This window comes from Polyodon spathula, chromosome 14 (genome assembly GCF_017654505.1).
Source record: "Polyodon spathula isolate WHYD16114869_AA chromosome 14, ASM1765450v1, whole genome shotgun sequence".
Classification (NCBI taxonomy): Eukaryota; Metazoa; Chordata; class Actinopteri; order Acipenseriformes; family Polyodontidae; genus Polyodon; species Polyodon spathula.
The window spans coordinates 6069151-6091157 of NC_054547.1; the positions used below are offsets into that span (position 1 = coordinate 6069151).

At 39.4% G+C, this 22007-nt stretch overlaps 1 protein-coding gene across 15 annotated transcripts in view; it reads left to right on the top strand.

Moving 5' to 3' along the window:
• The window catches only part of ptprfa (protein tyrosine phosphatase receptor type Fa), a 164848-nt gene extending 143092 nt beyond the window's left edge, over positions 1 to 21756 (top strand). For 7 of the 15 annotated variants that reach the window (XM_041270719.1, XM_041270718.1, XM_041270721.1 and 4 more), the window contains 13 exons: positions 679 to 711; positions 2931 to 3028; positions 12636 to 12759; positions 12901 to 13076; positions 15552 to 15671; positions 16087 to 16241; positions 16667 to 16952; positions 17207 to 17385; positions 18740 to 18866; positions 19173 to 19298; positions 20440 to 20594; positions 20716 to 20851; positions 21082 to 21756. In XM_041270719.1, coding sequence (XP_041126653.1) covers positions 679 to 711; positions 2931 to 3028; positions 12636 to 12759; positions 12901 to 13076; positions 15552 to 15671; positions 16087 to 16241; positions 16667 to 16952; positions 17207 to 17385; positions 18740 to 18866; positions 19173 to 19298; positions 20440 to 20594; positions 20716 to 20851; positions 21082 to 21150 — 1784 coding nt within the window. In that variant the 3' untranslated portion in view covers positions 21151 to 21756. The remainder of the gene's footprint in view (positions 1 to 678; positions 712 to 2930; positions 3029 to 12635; positions 12760 to 12900; positions 13077 to 15551; positions 15672 to 16086; positions 16242 to 16666; positions 16953 to 17206; positions 17386 to 18739; positions 18867 to 19172; positions 19299 to 20439; positions 20595 to 20715; positions 20852 to 21081) is intronic. The other 8 variants (XM_041270727.1, XM_041270732.1, XM_041270730.1 and 5 more) reach the window with 3 other exon arrangements.
• Positions 21757 to 22007: the final 251 nt, after the last annotated feature.

The following is a 22007-nucleotide window of genomic DNA, read 5'->3' on the forward strand; positions in this document are numbered from 1 at the left end:
CTATTTAGGAAAACTCAGTGTTTAAGGATGTTTCATTGCCTTGAGAAGAACTACTGTTTTTAATTCAAGTGAAATAATGCAGTACATGATGCAATTATATATATATATATATATATATATATATATATATATATATATATATATATATATATATACACACACACACACACACACACACACACACACACACACACACACACACACATACATGCACGCACAAGGGGTAGATACTAAGGTATCATTTGTGTGTTCCAGAGGAATGGCTCAATACAAGGCATTGCTTGCCAGTGCTGTAAATTTGCGTGTCCAGTAGGTTTATTGGTTACGTTTCTGGAACGCTGTTATAGTGGTGCAGAGGGGTGTGATACACACCAGAACCAAGCCATGGCTAGCTACTGTGTAAATGCTACACCCCATCCATCTGTGAGGAGGAAGAGAGTGGTTCAGATCATTTTATTCATGCAGTCTTCCCTTTTTACTACATCTGGGTAGGGATAGATGTCTACTTTCTCCACTTCTTTTCTTGCATATTCATTTCTTTCTCAACCTCTTGTAAGCTTCTCGTTTTGTTGTATTTTTTTTTAATATGGTAGTAGTAGTCATAGTAGTAGTAATAATAATAACAATGATGAAGTCAACTCAATTATTTTTTTTCCTGCCCAAATCTTTTCTCCACAGGTCCAAGTGCCCCCTGTTGCCCGAACATTTCAAGTTAGTTTTTATTTCTCCTGTGTGTATTTATTATCTCTATCTGTCGCTCTCTCACCCTCCCTCTCTATATTATTTCCTTACTGTGTATCATGAAGGTCATTTTCACTCAAAGCAGTTTACAGTCGCTGTAATTTTGGTGTCAAACATAATTAATGGACCCAATTTTATTTTATTTTCTTCACTCATTTCCTCTTCGCAGGCTGGCTTACATAACTGTTTGAATAAAACATTTAAAAACGCTAAAGTTCTTTAAAGGAACCGTTCAATAGACATATCAGGGTATGACTAGCTGGGGCTCAGTGATACAAGACTGCTGTTTGTGTAACACTGGTATGGGCAACACCAGTCCTCAAGGGCAGTTTCACAATCTGTTTAAATGGAATATGTGTTTACAGTGGATCCTCATCGGGGGTTTAAAATTGTTAACATTTTTTTGTAACAATGGCCACTGCACTCCAGGTATTTATTACCCACTACTGGTCTAAGAATACAATTGGGTGTGAAATCGGAGGATTCCAAAAAATCTGTTTATGGCAATTGTTTTTCAATATTTAAAAGTTTGGTTCACCATCAGCAGTAGGCTTAAAGATGCAGATTTAGTTGAGAACGGTTTTGTTTACTGTTTAGTGACCATCTACAAACCAGAAATGTTCAGTACCAGCATGCAATTAACACTAGAACCGCCACGGTTATACTCTTACCTAAAACAACACCGGCGGTCTTTTTGACGGTTACATTTTAAACAACGTCAATATTAAAATGAAAGAAACTATCAAATACAACTTTTCAATGAACAGTTAAACATGAAAGGGTTTATTTTCTAACTTACCACATGTAAAGCACTACTTCAAAAAATCAAATAAACATTTCAAAAGAAACTAGTGTGTAAACAGGTATGTATGTACCTACAAAACTGTAAAAAACAAACTAGTTTTTAATTTAAAATTAATGAAAAAGTAAAATGTGTTTTCTCTTGTGTGTGTTACTCGGTGCAGCACAGAATCCATGCTGAGCTGTAGCTGCTTTGCAGTTTTCTGATCTGAATGTTTCTGCCGAAGTGCTGTGGTTAGCTTCAAGATGAAATCTCTCCTGATATTTTCCCCAGTGCATTCCTTGTACAAAACGAAGGAATTGATGGATGTCAGGCCGAATAGAGATAACAACAGGCTTCTATATATAAATAAAATAAAAACATGTATTGTAAAAAGCAGTCAAGTGACAGCCTTGGCGGTTCTAGGTGGGCGGGATTATAAGGTCTCGATTTTCGTGATCCTGCCTTTCAAATGCCATCAGGGTATTTAATACATGTATTTAGGAAAAGTCATAAACAAATATCCACATAACTTTCAGACATGCAGAGTAATTTAAATTTGAAAACCCTCACACCATCAAAATGACTGCCGTTGGTGGTTCTAGTGTTAATATACTCCTCTGGCAATCAAGGCCTGTCTCCATTAACCCAACATACTGTTTGCTACTTTGTACTGAATACCTTTGAATCTGTTGCTCATACTGTGTATGAGAGCAAAAGTCTCAAAACAGAGACACTATTTAAGACATGGTTTTCAATTTACAGGTTTATGAATTTTGGTTGTATGTGACAATGGCTTGGTTAAAAAAAAAAAAAAAAAATATGTGTGTATATATATATATATATATATATATATATATATATATATATATATATATATATATATATTTTTTTTTTTAAAACAGTTTTGGCAACCAGCCTGAGAGTGGCCACAGGCAGTCTTGTTAAATTCAACAGGAGTGTGTATTTTGTTGTTGTTTACTTCCTTACCGTCTTTTTAAAAGAAATAAATGAGCACATCTATATCATAACATGCTGTCATGGGAGCGATGACTTTAACAAAGAGAGCATGCCCAGTCGCTCATACTCATTGCATACGGACGTCCACCAGCCTCACTTCCTGTGCAGCATGTCACTTCAACGTTTTTTGCAGCCTGATTAAACCTCTTACATGCATTGCTGAGCTGTGCACTTTCCACCAACATGCATTGCTTTGGCAGCATCATTTTAATGTATGTGTGTCCTGTCTATATATATATATATATATATATATATATATATATATATATATATATATATTATATATATATATATAATCCGTTTAATTTTGGTTTTCTTTTTGCCTGCTCTCCCATGTCTCACTGTCGTCCTTCCTCTGTTTTGTTTCCTGTTTCTCTACCGTGACTAGGCATGAGAGAGCACCCTCCCATCTCTGTCACAGAGCTTGCGGATCACATTGAGAGGCTGAAGGCCAACGATGGGTTGCGATTCTCCCAGGAGTACGAGGTAAGGGCTGCTTCACTGGATTGTTTTAAGTCACCACTCAACCTCTTGCAGTGTCTCCAATACTGTATTCATTGAAGATAGTAAAGCAAGCTGTGTGTGAAAGGTATAGTAAGTATCTGTGGTTGATCCACTCAATACAAGAACAAACAACAGATGCTTATAATGTCTCCAATACTGCTTGTTGGAACCTTCAAAACTTTAAGAATTGTTGTTTAGCAAACACATTTTTGTTTTGCCTGGAGAAGCTAATCAATGATAAACACGACAGGTGAGTTTTCCTTTCCCAAATGATGAGTGTGAGGTTCCTAATAAAGCAAACAAAACTACAAAAAAAATGAGGCAGAAAGAAAATTAGAATAAATGCATGAGGAGAACAATAGGCAGAGCAATCTGTGAAGCATAAATCCACAGTAGCATCTGCCAGGCTGCTTCTTCTAATGATCTCTTTTGAGCTGCCCACATTATTTTCCGTGCATCTGTGCAAAGTTAGCAGGATTGCTTGCTGTCACTAAATGAATGCTCAGGAAAGTAATTCTTCCAGGACTGCATTTTCATGTTTAAGGTGCTCTTAATTTAAAACCTCCCCCAGCAGTAAGGTGCTTGGAAATGTTTGAAATAATGAGACTCTGTATTCATCAGTTTGACTAGAAGGACAAATATTCAACTGAAACACTGCTTGCTGAGTGCCTCTGCATTTTTTTCTGTTTCACAGCAATCATTGGTCTTTTGTGCTTTTGAGAGAGATGGGATTTTCTAATGTGCTTTAAAGTAGTTTGATAGAAATCATGCAGCTCTGTGCAGTGTGTGTTCAATCATTTACCGGAAGCAAACTGAACAGACTGCCAGGTTCCTAAATGCAGTGTAACAGGTTATAAGACAAACATTTGCCGTATGGGAATTTATCGGGGCTCCATATATCACATGGCAATGGGTACATTTGACAATTGTGATGACTGTGAAAAAAAGAAAAATACAGCCTTAGTTATTACTGATTTGCTGTGAGAGATTTTCTACTTCAGCCATTTTTCAGAGTTGCGAGTCGCATTGACACCTGAACAAAAACGCACTTGAAAGAGCATCAGTGTGTGTGTTTTCACACCCCTTCACTGAAACCTCTAGATAATGCAAACAACGTTTAGGCAAACCTGTCCTCTGTTCATCCTTTACATATGTATGTGTTTATAATAAACTGGGCATGTGACGAGTAAGACAGGAAGTAAGATAGTTAGACCTCTGGGATGTTTTCCATGTTAGATTTGCAGTCTTACAGAGCAGTGTTTTAGGGTTTATAACATGGTCTTTCTTAAATATGTAGGAATTGCTTTTTCCCAAACCAAATTATTTTGCAATATTTAACAAAAAAAAAAAAAAAAAAAAAAAAAGGATTATTGGTTATTAAGCCCAACACCAGGGATAAAGACCACATTTACATTTAGAGTGGAGCACTTCAGAAGGGATAAGGCTCACATCAGGGATTAAGAATACAATCCTAAATCTTTCTTTTTAACAGTTTAAGCTCCAGTGGTGTGCATCATCATTATATTTATGTTACATGTTTTTACATATACCTACAGGATTGCTTTATCAGTTGTGATGCTAGGACATTCATGAGCACACTTTATTGAGAATATTAGCAGAACCTGACTGTTTGCAGATTCATATTTCACACTTAAATTTGTACATGTAGATATTAGGAATGTAGGAAACAGTGACTTTTACATGACGCTTGTAGCTCTAATTTTGTGTTTGGAGTTGTGGAGTTTGTATAACATTTTTATTTTGTAAGTGCTTTGAGATTCTGTGAATAAAAGACACTGTATACATTATGTGCAAGTTTAATTAAGGACAGCATGCTAAGTACCACATTGTCCTTCCATGAGTGTTCATTGTTAGAATACGATTAAAACCCCTCACTGTAATTGCAATCTGAAATCTGAATTTACCATAAAGGAGGGGGGCAGTCTCTGCATTCTCTCGGCTTTTTGTTTATCAGCTTGAAATACTGTCCGATTGGCAGCACTTGAAATTAGAACTCTATCATGTCTCTATTAAGAGTTTTGTTACAATATCTTTAAAAATTGTGTTTAATTATAAATCGGTGGTGAGCGCTCACAGGTTTTATGTATCTCGGTTAATAGAGCCTTCTATCATTTGACATAAAGCCACTCCCACTGAAGACAGGGACTGAAGAAGCTGAATTAAATTTGCCTGCTCTAATTTATAAATTGCTATTGCTTTTTGGTAATAGGAATAATGAGACTGAAGCTCTGCCAGGCATTGATTCGAGGCACTTTAATAATAATAATAATAATAATAATCTTTATATAGCGCCTTTCATAGCGGACCACCATCACAAAGTGCTTTACAAGATACAAGACTAGGGTGTGTGAACTACGCATCAGCTGCAGAGTTACTTAGAACAACGTCTCAACCGAAAGACGGAGCACAAGGAGGTTAAGTGACTTGCTCAGGGTCACACAAAGACAGTGGCTGAGCTGGGGTTTGAACCGGAGACCTCCTGGTTTCAAGCCCGTTGAAACTCCTGATTAGAACATTTTGTAATTCTCAGCCAGTATTTACATTACAGTACAATATCTGACCCCCTGTGGACTGGGAGGTAGCCAGATATGTTTTATATTGCCAAAAGCTGTTAAGCAGCTCTGTTTGAATATTGCTTCTGCTATTTTAAAGAAACGGCCGGTAAGCATTGCGTTTATGAAGCTTGTGTATGAAACGTCTCTGCTACACGCAGCTGACTGACATACGCACACAGTCTGCCTCTCTTAAAGGGGAACACACCAAAAGGCTGATTGCTGCAACGCTTTCTTTCTGTTTCCATCGTGGAAGCTGCATTTGCTGCCATCTCGTAGCGTACTTGTAATATTAACTATTTATTTAGCGAGGCAGTAAATTGATCATGGCGGTTATGTGACGGTGGGATATGCGATGTTCCACTGTACTAGTGTAAGTTTTTGTATAATAAAGCTAGTATTAGGTTCTATATTGAACTTTAAAGCTCATGGGTCCCAAAACAATGCTGTTAACTATCATCTGAATCACACTATGATGAGCCTTGCATAGTTACAATAGAAAGTTGTACCAAGTCTTTTAATTTTAAGTTAATTATTGTAATAAAATGTATATTTTCCTTTAAAATGAAGCCTTTAATCATGTGAATAATGCATTTCATTAGAGAGTGATTAGAGTCAGGTGTTAGATTGTGGATTATGTCTCCTGATTTTGTCTTGTTGCCACTCCACTGAGACAGGTAGATATTTAAAAAATGTGCTCTTTATTACATATTTAATGCTTCTGGACCACCCAGATAAACCTACTTGATATCATGGCTGTTTTGTTCATGAGCTAATTGACAAAATAGAATTTGTTAAACACAATAGTTATGCCCCAGTATAGGTCTAGAATTGTAACAGTAGTAGTATGTATTAGTTTAATTTTGTTATATAACAAAGGATGGTGATGTGTGCGATACAAATATGAGAGGTAATCTTTCTGGTCTCATCCAGGATCAAAATACCAGTCTTTGAATGTTAGCTGTATGTACTGGCACCCAAGCCACTGAGAAGTGTGGTTTGTTAATACTGGACATTGGTCATTGTAACACTGTTGTACATTGATAATTGTAACACTGTACGTTGGTTGTCTTATTGTTGAGTTTGGTGTAACATCTTGCAGGCCTCTCAATAAGTAACACAGCAAACAATGTCATCTAGACACTCCTAGAGACTACCTGTCAGCTCTCATTGATCCTTCTATTCATTTCCACAAGGAGCTGAGCGCTTGGCTTCCAGGATGAAGAGATTTAATCAGGCTGGTGAGATCAGTCAAGAGTGGTTGGCTTAGGTTTAAATGGGACAAACACAAGGCATCAGTCTGTTCTGTGATCAGGTATATGCCCAGGCAAATCTTCTCATTCCAGGTATAATCATAGGGGTAGCAACACTGCTGGAGTAAAGGATTGCAGGGTTACAGCAGAAATTGAACGGTTTCAGATTAAACTGGTCGGCAGTCAAAAAAAAGAACCTTTTAGGTTTGGGGTAGATGATGATTGCATACTGACTTGTTAAATGTTACTATTCAGTGTGTATGTATTGGAAGCCTAGTTTTTATGATCTGGTATTGCTGGAACAAGGGAAAACACCTGGACTAAAGCAAAGCAGTATTTAGAGCAGCAAGTTGATCACCTTCGAGAAAGAAACTTTGTTCAAATTTGCTACATGTCAGTGGAGAATTGGCAACATTTTGCTAGTGTCCCTGTTTTCTGCTTGTCGATTTTTAAGTACCCTGTCCAGCAATGTTTAAGGGGGGTTTTGAACATTTCAGGACCATGGAGAACTCCTGTGATGGTTTCAGATTCTTGTGAGCACAGTCACAGTATTGCTGTTTGCTGAGCGGCCATATTGCAATTGCATTTTACACACTATTGAAGAGTATTAACTTGCTTCTGAGCCAAGGCAAGAAAGCTGGCTACCCTAAAAATGACGACACCTGTCCTTTTAAAATAACACACTGCAGATTATTATTATTATTATTATTATTATTATTATTATTATTATTATTATATAGTGCTTTTAAAAAAGCTTTAGTAAAATTCTGTAACCAAAAAAAAAAAAAAAAAAAATCAATTCAAATTCTTATCATACATACATTTAGACATTTTACTGGCAACATTTATCTGTAATATACTGGTAAGGTAATGGGGACGAATATAATATTTGTGGGTATACAATGTGTAGGAAAGACAGGCAGGACAGAAGAGGAGGAGGGGTAGCGCTATACATAAGAAACAGTCTTGAAGCCCAGGTGTTAAACCTGGACAAAGAAAATAAAATCGAATCAATATGGGTCAGAATAACGGACAAAAATTCAAAGGGCATAATAATAGGAGCATGCTATAGACAGCCAGATTCAGACGGTGAGCACAATAGTCTGTTAAACAATGACATTAGAAATGCGTGTAGCAAAGGAGAAGCCATACTAATGGGGAATTTCAACTTCCCCCAAATAAAATGGGAAAACCCGGTGGGTAGCACGAAGGATGAAATTGAAATGGTGGAAATGACAAATGACTGCTTCCTAACAATTTGTCAAGGCACCGACTAGAGGGGAGGCATGCCTTGATTTAGTCTTTTCAAATAACGAAGATAGAATAACTAAAACAGAGGTCAGAGAACCACTGGCAAACTCAGACCACAACATGGTCTCATTTGAAGTGTTTTTTAAAACCCCAAAAGTAATGACTAAAGCTAAGGTTTACAATTTTAGAAAAGCAAACTACGAAGGTATGAAACAGAGACTAACAGAAGTAGACTGGAGTAAAATAGAGAAAACACCCACAGAAGAAGGATGGTTGTTCTTCAAAAATGTAGTACTAGAGGCGCAAAACAATTACATCCCTAAAGTAGACAAATCTAAATGTAAAACTAAATTGCCAAAATGGTTTTAATAGATTAATTAAAAAAAATATTCAGAGAAAAAAGGCACTTTACAGAGCATTAAAAAAGGACCAAAAAGAAAGTACGCAGAAAGAGTACACAGAACTGCAAACACAAGTCAAAAAGGAAGTTAGAAACGCCAAGAGAGAAATAGAAATGAACATTGCTAAGGGAGCTAAAACCAATTCCAAAATGTTTTTCCAATATTACAACAGCAAGAGAACATTCAAAGAGGAGATTAAATGTTTAAGAGATACAAATGGCAAAATCGTAGATGAAGAAAAAAATAGCAAATATATTAAATGATTACTTTTCACAAGTTTTTACAAAGGAAGATACTGACAACATGCCCCACATGTCATCCAGTTCCTATCCAGTTTTAAATAACCTTAGCATAACTGAGGCAGAAGTGTTAAAGGGACTAGGAGCTCTTAAAATAAACAAATCCCCTGGGCCGGATGAGATCCTCCCAGTAGTACTCAAAGAAATGAAAGAAGTAATTTACAAACCGCTAACCAAGATCATGCAGCAGTCTCTTGACACAGGGGTGGTACCGACAGACTGGAAAATTGCAAACGTAATACCGATCCACAAAAAGGGAAACAAAACTGAACCAGGTAACTACAGACCAGTAAGCCTGACTTCTATTATATGCAAACTTATGGAAACTATAATAAGATCCAAAATGGAAAATTACCTATATGGTAACAGGGTCCTGGGAGACAGTCAACATGGTTTTAGGAAAGGGAGATCGTGTCTAACTAACGTGCTTGATTTTTTTGAGGATGCAACATCGATAATGGATAATTGCAAAGCATATGACATGGTTTATTTAGATTTCCAGAAAGCTTTTGACAAAGTCCCACACAAAAGATTAATTCTCAAACTGAACGCAGTAGGGATTCAAGGAAACACATGTACATGGATTAGGGAGTGGTTAACATGTAGAAAACAGAAAGTACTGATTAGAGGAAAAACCTCAGAATGGAGTGTGGTAACCAGTGGTGTACCACAGGGATCAGTATTAGGTCCTCTGCTATTCCTAATCTACATTAATGATTTAGATTCTGGTATAGTAAGCAAACTTGTTAAATTTGCAGACGACACAAAAGTAGGAGGAGTGGCAAACACTGTTGCAGCAGCAAAGGTCATTCAAAATGATCTAGACAAGATTCAGAACTGGGCAGACACATGACAAATGACATTTAATAGAGAAAAGTGTAAGGTACTGCACGCAGGAAATAAAAATGTACATTATAAATATCATATGGGAGATACTGAAATTGGAGAAGGAATCTATGAAAAAGACCTAGGAGTTTTTGTTGACTCAGAAATGTCTTCATCTAGACAATGTGGGGAAGCTATAAAAAAGGCTAACAAGATGCTCGGATACATTGTGAAAAGTGTTGAATTTAAATCAAGGGAAGTAATGTTAAAACTGTACAATGCACTAGTAAGACCTCATCTTGAATATTGTGTGCAGTTCTGGTCACCTCGCTATAAAAAAGATATTGCTGCTCTAGAAAGAGTGCAAAGAAGAGCGACCAGAATTATTCCGGGCTTAAAAGGCATGTCATATGCAGACAGGCTAAAAGAATTGAATCTGTTCAGTCTTGAACAAAGAAGACTACGTGGCGACCTAATTCAAGCATTCAAAATTCTAAAAGGTATTGACTGTGTCGACCCAAGGGACTTTTTCAGCCTGAAAAAAGAAACAAGGACCAGGGGTCACAAATGGAGATTAGACAAAGGGGCATTCAGAACAGAAAATAGGAAGCACTTTTTTACACAGAGAATTGTGAGGGTCTTGAATCAACTCCCCAGTAATGTTGTTGAAGCTGACACCCTGGGATCCTTCAAGAAGCTGCTTGATGAGATTTTAGGATCAATAAGCTACTAACAACCAAACGAGCAAGATGGGCCGAATGGCCTCCTCTCGTTTGTAAACTTTCTTATGTTCTTAAGGTGTTTATAGAAAGTTTGAATCCCTTTTCACATCATTCCGACACAAGCCAGTACCCTTCAGTGAATCATTGCATCTGTGGGAGAACAGCGCTAGCATTAGGTGTTCACTCTGAGGCAGTAATAGACTGAATTTCCCATATCGTCCAATAAGGTCATGGCAATCAAAGTGGTCATTGCACAGGGTGTGAGTGAAGGTTAAACTGTTTGAGGGGACACTCATGGCTCACGTTAGGCTGGTGTATAAAGGCTCTTTTAAATAAGAAGTAACAGTGAACATGTGATCTCAAACGAAGGGGAACTGCTTGATACAGGGGGTGGCTAAGGTCATCCTGAGTGTGCCAATCTGAGTTGGCTGGCTGTGGGTTTGAAGAGTAAATAGTGTTTCTCCTTTATAAGACAGCCCTTTATTCTGCAGAACGAGTTATAATGTAGCATAGCTTCGGTTCCCATTTGCCCCTAAGTAACACAGTGTCGTAACTGTCGCTCCTGACTCTTAAACTAGGATGGGAAATGCTAATTAAACAACAAAAAACTAAGGTTACTGAACCTGTGAAATTGTCACTAAAATTGTGAGCAGCTTTTTGTTATCAATGCAGTACAATGCAGGGAGCACTGACTTTTTGGTTAAATAGTGTAATTTCAGATAATAAGAGTCATTCTTCAGTGTCCATTAAACAAATTGAAAAGTGAGAGAGGACAGACAAGCAAAGAAGGTGGACGGCTTCTATAGTCTTAAGTAGGGTTGCTTTAAGGTGAATTGGCTCATTTTCATGATAAAGTAGGACACCTTCATTGAACTGACAATGTTGTGTGTATGTGTGTCTGTGTGTGTGTGTATGTGTATATATATATATATATATATATATATATATATATATATATATATATATATATATATATATATATATATACACACACACACACACATATATCCTGTTATTATTTTCACCAGATAGACTGAACTTACCTTGAAGTGCTGGCCTTTCCTTTCATTTCAGAAACGGTTAGAAGTCTGTCTGAACATGCTTTTATAGATTAGGTCTCAGCATGGAGTTATTTGAAGGTTCTTTTGATGTCCCTGTGGTAGTGAAATAAGTCCCATCCCTTCTAAATGAACTGCTCTCAGTCAGGGCTCTTAGTCATAGTCCTGTAAAGCATCAGAGAGCTTTCAGCTTTATTTTCAGCATCTGTTACCATTTTTCTTTCCTTAACATTTATAAATAAAAGTAATCAAACAGCCACACTCTGTCAGTGATTTGTAAGTGGTCTCTAAATACAATTCAAATCACTATTTCCAGCAGGTCCGTGCATCAGACCAGGGCCAATGCAAATCTTGTAAACTGTTGCTACTGTTGGGCATATTTTTCACCTTGCTTTTTGGAATTAAGGGCCAGGACTGTTTTTTTTTTTTTTTTTTTTTTTTTAAGAAACCCAATCTAATTTCACAATGTCCATTTGTTTTGCTAACCTAAGTGGTTGCTAATTGTGCAGTACAGTTTTACTATGTGTACTTTATTGCCAACAAGCTGCTTATATAACTAGGGTGTTATTTTTTTACTTTAACTTAAACAAATGTTCATTTTAGTTCAGAAGCAGACCCCATGTTGAGCGTACCACTTTTCAGAAAGTGCATAACATTGTCATTAGGGTGACCTCTAAACTAGTCAGACAGCTAGTGCTAATTCTCCGGCATTTGTGCATGAAGAAGGGTATGGCTTTGCTTGAGGGAGTTAAGGATCCAGCCATGTGGCAAAACATCTAAATTGTGCATTCTGCCTTGAAGTGTACAATTAGGTTAGCAAATGGATCTTCACAATTTTTTCACTTCGCATTATATCGTATATTAAAAACCCAGGGCTTTTGTTTGAAAAGTGGAAGTAGCGGAAGAGCAAGTCGTATTATTGTTAATATTGGTTCTTGAAAGAATCTATAAGCCATTGCATTGTAAGTAGGCTTTTGCAAGTGCTTAGATTTTTTTTAAAGATTTGAGATAATGCAGAAACGGGAAAGAATGTGACCTATTGATGCAGGGCTGTGAATGGAGCTTAAAATTGATGTTTGTCACTCAGCAGTGTCATGATGTTGATCAGTAACTTCAAATGATAATAATAAAATCCTAGCATTGAAATAATGGAATTGACTTGAAGCAGACAATAGCTCACATCTGAACTGTTGTCTTCTCGTTTCAGTCCATAGACCCTGGACAGCAGTTCACCTGGGAGAATTCGAATCTGGAGGTCAACAAACCAAAGAACCGCTATGCAAATGTGATTTCATACGACCATTCCCGGGTCATCCTCACCTCCATCGATGGCAAGTATACACAGTTTTGTAACTCTGTGGACTCCTCATGTAACAACCCTTTACCTGTATACCGGAAGTTTTTAAAATGGAATGTCTGACATTTGTTAGACAGCCTGTAATGTAATGTGGGGCACATGCTTTGACTTGTAGGTGTGCCAGGCAGCGACTACATCAATGCAAATTACATTGACGGCTATCGGAAGCAGAACGCTTACATCGCCACCCAGGGTCCCCTGCCCGAGACACTCAGTGATTTCTGGAGGATGGTGTGGGAGCAGCGGACCAATACCATTGTGATGATGACCCGGCTCGAGGAGAAATCCAGGGTGAGTCCAGACTGATGGCTGGTGGAGTCATGGTCTGTAAAGGCTTCAAAGAACTACTGCATAACTGGCATCATTCTCACCTGCTTAATACCCAATATATTGCTTTTATTCGGAAGCACAACTAAATTCCCCCAGGTCGAGTGAATTTGTTCCTAGCACAGGTCAAATGAAATTTTCAGTTTGTACTTCAGGTGTTCATAGCTGTAAAGACTTTTGTAAAGACTTGAAGTGCCGGCAGGGGCTTCAGCAGTGCCCCGGAGTGCCATTGCTACTGAACTCCAGCTCAGGGGAGTACAGAAGACCATGCCAAAGCAAAGTGCTGAAGGACCCAGAACAAATGAAATGTAGATTGAGCTAGTTTTATATGATGATTGGTTGCCTGCCTGTCTACCTACCTGCCTAGCAGCTGTGGCAAGCATTAATGTTTTATGTGCATTTAGATTCCAAGGATATTGTTTTTGTTTGTTGTTTTAGGCAAGTGCTAAATCATGTTCAAGGAATAAAAAGGGGTCGTCCCCAGTCTGGTGTTCTGTATTTGAAAATGTGACTTTGGCTGCAAATACATATTAAACTTACCTTTATTAAACAGAGGAATCTGGACTGATTCTTGTTAACCCAGTCTGTTCACTGAGCTCGGTTTAGGTCAGTGGCTGTTGACTGTTACAGGTGATCGGTGGAAACGTCTTGAAATGTTTTCTTCGGTGCACATTACAAGGCTTCTTTTGCCTTTAGAGAGAAGATGCAGTATGATTTGAACATAGAAGTCCCTGATCTATCAGGTATATATATTCGTATGAGCTTAACATGCAGCCTACAGCACTCAGTATTCCCAGGTGGTCTCCCATCCAAGTACTAACCAAGCCCAACATTGCTTTGCTTAAGTATTGCATGGTAAGTTCGAGTTGAAGAGCTTTTTGCCTTCAGAGACGTTGCCCAGGGGTCACTACAAGGAAGTAGCTCTTCTTGACCCCCATCCATCAGGTTATGCAACCACACAAGCTTAGTCATAAATAACAGGGGGGGGGGTCTGACCAAGGTACAGTCCAATTAGAATACAGCTGTATTGATTTCTAATTAAGCTTACTGCATAGCTGCCCTCACTTCAGAATTCTTCGAGCTTGTTAGTTACTCAGTTGTACAGGATTTATGGGTTATTGATACACTTTTAAGCAACAAGAACCTATTAAGTTATTACTCATTTACTTTGATTAGTGCAACTGGAACCTACAGCTACAGCCAGCTGAATGGGATAGCTTAAACCTCTCAGCAGATTAAGCTGCTTGTTCCCTTGTGAGCTTCGCTCTATTAAGAAATATCGTACCATGCTCTTCAAAGGCTAGTGTACCTGCAGTAATACCAACCTTAATCAATCCCAGTTAATACCTGTTTGTGAAAAAAATAACTCCCTAAGCCCAAAACCTACAGTAAGCACTACAGCAAAGGCTAACAAAGAGGAGAAGCTGCCCAGTCTGTCATGTTACTGTCCTCTGTTTTATGACTCCACTATTTCATTTGACCTGGTGTGTTTGTGACCCTGTATTCTAGAATACTGCTGACAGGCTGTAGTGTTGCAGCAGTTTGAATAAAAATCAAAGGGGAAAAAAGCCATTGGCTGTCCATCCGGCTTGTTGCTCTTCCTCAGTGCAGAGTCTGTCTAGCATGGTGCTCCCATCTGGACTGCACCCCCTGCGTATCCCCCGGTCTGGCCCCAGCGAAAGGAAGCAGACTGTTCCCTTCCCTTCCCTGCTCTCTTGCCTCTCTGTGTTGGGGAGGAGAGTCACTGGTGCGTGAGCCTCTCAAGCTGTCTGCCCTCATTTACATCACTTGTGAACCTCTGCTCATCAGTCCTCTCTGGCCTCTCTTTCCTGCCACTTCCCCACATGTGCAACGAGAGGATAGGGCAGTGGGAATCACAGGGCGTCTGAACTGCTAAAGCACTGCAGCCTAGGAAACGCAACACACTGGCTGATGTGGTTCAGTTACATTAAGACCGGTTCAGTGATTCTTTAAGGATGTGAAAACTGAGGTGAGAGGGCTATGCTGCAGTGTTTTGAAAGGTAAATCCTGCTCTGCAGTGCAGTGAGGTAGCTCCAGTAGCCTAATGGATAGCACAGTGGCTTGTGGTTAGGGGCAGCTGTCAATAGCTGGAGTGCCGGAGTACAGTAATGCAGCCATCATGTTCTAAAATTCAGTAGTGTTTTAGGGACAGATCTGTCAACTTCCCGAGCCAGGCACGAACATTTCTGATTCTGTTTAATATCTGTAGTAAGGCTTTCATCTCGTTTCTGACAGCATTCTAGCATCAGACTGTAGTTTACTATTTGTGATACCAGACATAATGATGATTTTTAAAACGTACTGTATGATCAAACATAAAGCCAACCCTCACCCAGCACCCTCGATAAATAGTTTTTAATGTTGTGAAAGCACTGCCTCCAGCTTAACCCCCCCCCTTTTTTTTTTCTCTGTGTGCAGGTCAAGTGCGACCAGTACTGGCCAAGCCGTGGCACAGAGACGTACGGCATGATTCAGGTGACAATGCTGGACACTGTGGAGCTTGCCACCTACAGCGTCAGGACTTTCGCTCTCTACAAGGTACGAGTGGTGCTGAGGACTTATTGGGAAGCCCACAATATTATAGTTCTGAACCAGGGACAAGAACACAGTCAGCAGCTCTGGGAACCCCCACTGCTCGTGTCACAGCTGTAAGAAGATAAATCCTCCAGGCTATTTAAAGTGTTTTGCTGTAAAGTCATGGATTAATCCAGCGGAACTAGCTAAACTATAAATACTAATTCAGATCACACAACTCCCCTTAGAAAATGAAATAAGTAGCCGATGTTTCTATTGAAGCAAACCCTTTCAGTCATGTCAGAGAGACTAGAAATCACACAACTTTTTACGCCTGCTTCCTGCTGGCTCATGTGTTCTTCACACAGTCAAGTGTACTGTGTTATCTGTAGAGAAACGGCTCAGAGGTGCCTGACACTCAGCCATTCTCTCCACACAGAACGGCTCCAGCGAGAAGCGGGAATTGAGACAGTTCCAGTTCATGGCCTGGCCAGACCACGGAGTGCCTGAATACCCGACCCCCATCCTGGCCTTCCTGAGGAGAGTGAAGGCTTGCAACCCCCCGGACGCAGGGCCTATGGTGGTGCACTGCAGGTACACACACTGGCTTGCCGGCATGGGGACATTGGGCTAACTAGTGAAAACAAGATGAACTTGGCTAATTTCTTTTTCGGTGTACTTTTATTTGCATTTAGTTTCAACGGTACCACAGAACTGAAAGAAAAAAGCGTTTCTGGTTTAAAGGAGTGCTTACCAAATCTGTTTTCTTATCTTTTTATTAGTACAGCAATATTGGATGTCTTGAGGGTATTTTCGGTTTGTATTTCATACTTCAGTGTTGGAAAATAAATATTTTTTTTTTAAATTCTCTCTGCACAATATAAGGGGCCAGTAATAATGTTAAAAAATAGATATATTTTGTTTTTGATGCATTCGTTTGCACAAAGTAGCACTGTGTAATGTGTGTATCAATGGGTTGTTTGTCAGTATCTGAGCATGTTTCCTCTCTCTGGGTTTAGCGCTGGCGTGGGACGGACAGGGTGCTTGATCGTGATCGAGGCCATGCTGGAGCGCATGAAGCACGAGAAGTCGGTAGACATTTACGGACATGTGACCTGCATGCGCTCCCAGCGGAACTACATGGTACAGACAGAGGACCAGTACATCTTTATTCACGAAGCACTGCTGGAGGCAGCCATCTGTGGTAACACAGAGGTCCCAGCACGAAACCTCTACGCACACATCCAGAAACTTACGCAGATCCCGCCAGGGGATACTGTCACTTCCATGGAGCTCGAGTTCAAGGTAAGTTGGCTTTCGGAATCGGAGCTATCCATGGGCCAGCTTTCAAGCAGTTTGCTTTTCTAAAAGGGGGACGAATCAACTTAGCATTATAAAACTAACTATTTATTTGCTGGTAAAAGCATTATTGCTCCAAGTTGTTTAATGCTAGTTTTCAAACATTAAAATTATTCTTTACATAAACAAAAGGGGAAATGTACTATCAAAAGCTGGATTTGCATCTGACAAAGCTTAATCTATGTATTTGTTTTAAATAGCGACTAGCCAACTCCAAAGCACACACCTCACGATTCATCAGTGCCAACCTCCCATGCAATAAGTTCAAGAACCGACTTGTGAACATCATGCCCTTTGAGTCTACCCGTGTCTGTCTGCAGCCAATCAGAGGGGTGGAGGGATCCGATTACATCAATGCCAGCTTTATCGACGGCTACAGGTATAACCCATGCTATGTGGGGCTCCAAGGGGTTGAGGGTGAAATGCCCAAGTGGGTTATATTTTGGGGGATGGGTCAGATGGGTAACTAGACTCAAATAGGTAGAAGATCAAAAAAAGATTACAATTTATTGAACTACTAAACATGTAATATGAGAATTACCCAATATTGGCATCATTATAGTTTCATATCAAATAAACATCACAGAGGAACATCATTTTATTAAAGTGTATATTCTGTAATTGTAATAATTCCCAAAATGAATGTGTTTTAATGAGCTGCTTTAAAAAAAACAAAAAAACAATGGTGTTCATTTTTTTCCCTGCTTTCTTGTATATCATTTTATACTTTTTTTTTTTACTTCTGTGTTTTTCAGGGGGAGTTGTTTCCACCTAAACCCTTGCTGTAACTGTCTCGCTTCTTTCACATGCTATAATTTAGTATCATAAAAAAGGTTCAGGTCCGTAGCAGAGATCCTGTCAAGATACTGTATATACTAGCCAACAGTGACTGCAGATTTCAGATCCTGCTATGAGACTTTTCGGACCATTAAGTAAAAAAAATAAATTCAATCCAAAAAAACAGTTAGTTAGCTGCAGCTATAGATATCTCTCCTTGTCAGTTTGAATGATCCACACACTCCTCTTGACAGCCCTTAGGAAAATGGCACCCTTCTCAAGTTTATCACCACCTTCTGCAGGCTCTTTTATAATGTGCAGTAAAGTGGCCAAAAGCCAACTTTAATCTCAGAGTTGCACATTTATTGCCATCCCTGCAGCAGATTGATTAGTTCTTTACCAGCAGCTGAGAGGAGGGAGAGGCTGAGTGAGGTTCAGGTTGTTCTCTTGTCTGTGCTGCACGCCTTTATATTCTTTCAAAGGACAACAGTGCTCTCTGTTGGCCAAATCAGTGTACTGCAACCGGTGTGAGGAAAACTGCATTAAGATTTTCTGCAGTTTTTGCAATGGGATCCTTTATGGCCCATGAAATACTGTGCTCTGCTCTCAGCAGGAGCAGACATAGCACAGGGTTTCTCTTGAAGTGGATATGGTTGACTTTACAATAGAAAGCAGCAATGTGCTGATCTTGTTTTATTTATTTAATTATTTAAACGGGAGCACACATGTTCCGTGTTATAACACTGAGAAATCAACATTAATGTCTGAAGCACAGGAATAAGTTGCAGGGCACGTACCTAATGAGTTGTATCTCTGCACGATGAGGGTTCGGTTCACAGATGGTTGATTCGGTCATCTGCACTTGCGGTGAATGTATTTAGAAAGATTTGTGTCTGTGGCTACACCTCCAAAACCCTAACAGTGGCTGATTTTTATTGTGTCCTTTGATTCCCCAGGCAGCAGAAAGCCTACGTTGCAACACAGGGACCCCTGGCAGAGACCACTGAGGATTTCTGGAGAATGCTGTGGGAGCACAACTCCACTATTGTGGTGATGCTAACCAAGCTGAGAGAAATGGGACGGGTAAGTGATATTAATCAATACCTTCCTTGGCTTAACATATGTGCCTTTTCAAACATGACCGAATCCTGTCTTCAGATTACACAGAAATTAGAATTTTCATTTTTTGTGCAAGCTTTCTCGGCTCTCGCTATTCAAGCTGTGGTCACAGCCCAAAACACAAGCCGTTAAGAATCTGTCTTTTATCTGCAGTAAATGAGCTGTGAAAATCAACACCACCAGTTAATAAATTGTGTCTCAGTCCTGATAATAAATGTGTTGCCAGTGCAGTGCTGTAGTGACCCATTGCTATTTTGGTCTTCATATCAGGAAAAATGCCATCAGTACTGGCCTGCAGAGCGGTCAGCTCGATACCAGTATTTTGTGGTGGATCCCATGGCAGAATACAACATGCCCCAGTATATCCTGCGGGAGTTCAAGGTCACCGATGCTAGGGTAAGTGATGCCTGTCAATAATCTTCAAGACAAGACTGCAAGTGGCCATGGACTTATTCTACTCTAGCTAATTCTCCTAGTCGCCAGAAGGCATCTCTTTATAAAGAAATATATAAAAATGCATACTTCCACAAACATGCAGTACACATGGTTAATACTTTGTTTTGGTTTCTAGGACAGGTCATGCAAGTCTGTGCCATTTCTAAATAAAACTATTCCCTGAAACTGCTGCTAGTTTAAAAAAAAAAAAAAAAAAAAAAAAAGTTATCTTCCTGTGGGATGTGCACCTTAGCATTCATGCTTGTTGGAATCATGTATCACTTGGTGTATAACCCGCAGGACTTTTTGCAAAGCTGCACACTCAGTCAGTGTGTTGGTCCCGCGCATGTGTGTGAACGTGCATCGCTGTCCGTCTGGAGGTGCGAGATTCAGTGCTGAAGTCACACGGGCGCAGCTCGCAGCCTCGGGTCTTCATTCATCAAGCACGCCACATGAGACACTGCGGCAATATCAGAGATCATTGGCTTTTGAGATGCTTTCAGCAAACCATGCTGTGTTTTCCCTGGACTTTTGCTATATGCATCTGCCACATTATTTCAGCTCTCTCAACTCTCTTCCATTGAAGTGTTAAATTTAACAAATACTTCTTGCTTTGTACTGCATATTAAAATTTGAATTTCGTGTTATTTGAAAAGGCAAGAGAGAAACTGATTGATCGTGTGCTTGTTTCTAGCTGTTAAGGAGCTGATGGAATCTTTGGTATATTATAATCTCCTTAATAGCTCGTACTTTCCATGGAAATGCTATGCCTAAAAAGATGAGTTGCTGTGCTAAAGGAACTCTTTACGCTATAACCTAGTTGAATGCAGACATTATTCTTAACTTGTTTTGTTTTCAGTGCTTTGACAGTGATAACTGCAAATATGAGTACAGTTATGGGCAGTGATTTTAATTGGAGTGTAACACTGCAGTGAAAAAAAAGAATCACGTTGTGATTTTTTCCTACTACAGTAAGGTTGTTACTCAATTACAAAAGACTTAAACTGCTAGATGTCTCTGGAGAGCATTTTTAAGTCTCAAGTGGAATGACATGCTGTTGGAGTGTTTCTTAAAGCGTTCTTTTTTCACTGGCTCCCCACAGGACGGCCAGTCCCGGACCATTCGCCAATTCCAATTCACAGACTGGCCGGAGCAGGGAGTGCCAAAAACCGGGGAGGGATTCATTGATTTCATTGGCCAAGTCCACAAAACCAAGGAGCAGTTTGGCCAGGATGGACCAATCACTGTGCACTGCAGGTAAGGAGCAGTAGCATCCCTCCAATAACTGAACCAACATTTCTGGTATTCACTGTAGTTGTTTTAAATTGCTGTGCACTGTGGGTTTACTAACCCAACACCTGTGTGTTTCCTGGGGCAGTGCTGGCGTGGGCAGGACGGGAGTGTTCATCACGCTCAGTATTGTGCTGGAGAGGATGAGGTATGAGGGCGTTGTGGATCTCTTCCAGACTGTGAAGACACTGCGGACTCAGAGACCAGCCATGGTGCAGACAGAGGTAGGTCCTGGGCAGTTTATTTCATCTTAGCCAATCAGGTTCCTAGTACAGCGGTCATATAGAACATGTCCTATCAAATCTAACAGGACAGTATAATCTTGAAACCTGCTTTATACAGCAGCTGCCATTATCATTACCATCAGCTCAAAACACCTAATGGTCACTGCAGGCAGTTATCTACCAGGCTTTTTGAACAGACTGTGTGAACTTCTCTCCGTTTCCTTTTGCAGGATCAGTACCAGCTGTGCTACAGAGCAGCCCTGGAGTATCTGGGCAGCTTCGATCACTATGCAACGTAACTACGCCTGGCTGCCCCAGAACCTTCAGGAGTATGAAAGTGCTCCTCCTGAGCCATACCCACTCACCTGATTCTGTACAGAAGCTGCCAGAGGGGGAGGAGAGGAGGAGGAGGAGGAGATCCCAACTGGTGAACCCCCAAACGCAGTCTCTACGGACCGAGACACACAGATTGCTTCAGAATTTTAAAAAATGAAAAATACATCAAGCCAACAGCATTCTCCTCATTTCTATACTGTACATAATGTCCCTCCCTTTTAATTGTACCCCTTATAAACGTTTCTCATAGTAAAAGCATAGCAAACTAATGAAGTGTTTTGAAAGGCTACTAAAGCACAGATAAGCATTGTAAAGAGGTATGGTAAAACACATTATTGAACAGGGTTAACTATGGCAAAGGCATGCTCTACCCATGGGAAAAAGCATACTAAAACTGCAAAAATACACTGGAAATCTTTTAGAAGGGACACTCCTGGTAGATATTATTATGTTTGCTTTTTATATTAATTAGAATGTGTTTTTTGTAATCATTTACACCAGTATTTTTTTTTCTAAGTCTTAATCATGACCTGAACTATGGGTCCTTGTTTTCTTTATTGGTACATATTTCTTTTAAAGAAAAAACATAAAAATATATATTAATATATATAATATATATATATATATATATATATATATATATATATATATATATATATAGATAGATAGAGATAGATAGTCTACACTTTTTGCAATCAGGCTATTTGTTTTAGTCACGGAAACATAAAATTCGTGTCTAGGACTTTGATTAGGACCTTTTTGGTGAGTTAGACACTCGAGGACAACTAAAATTAACATATTATACTATATGATATTATTA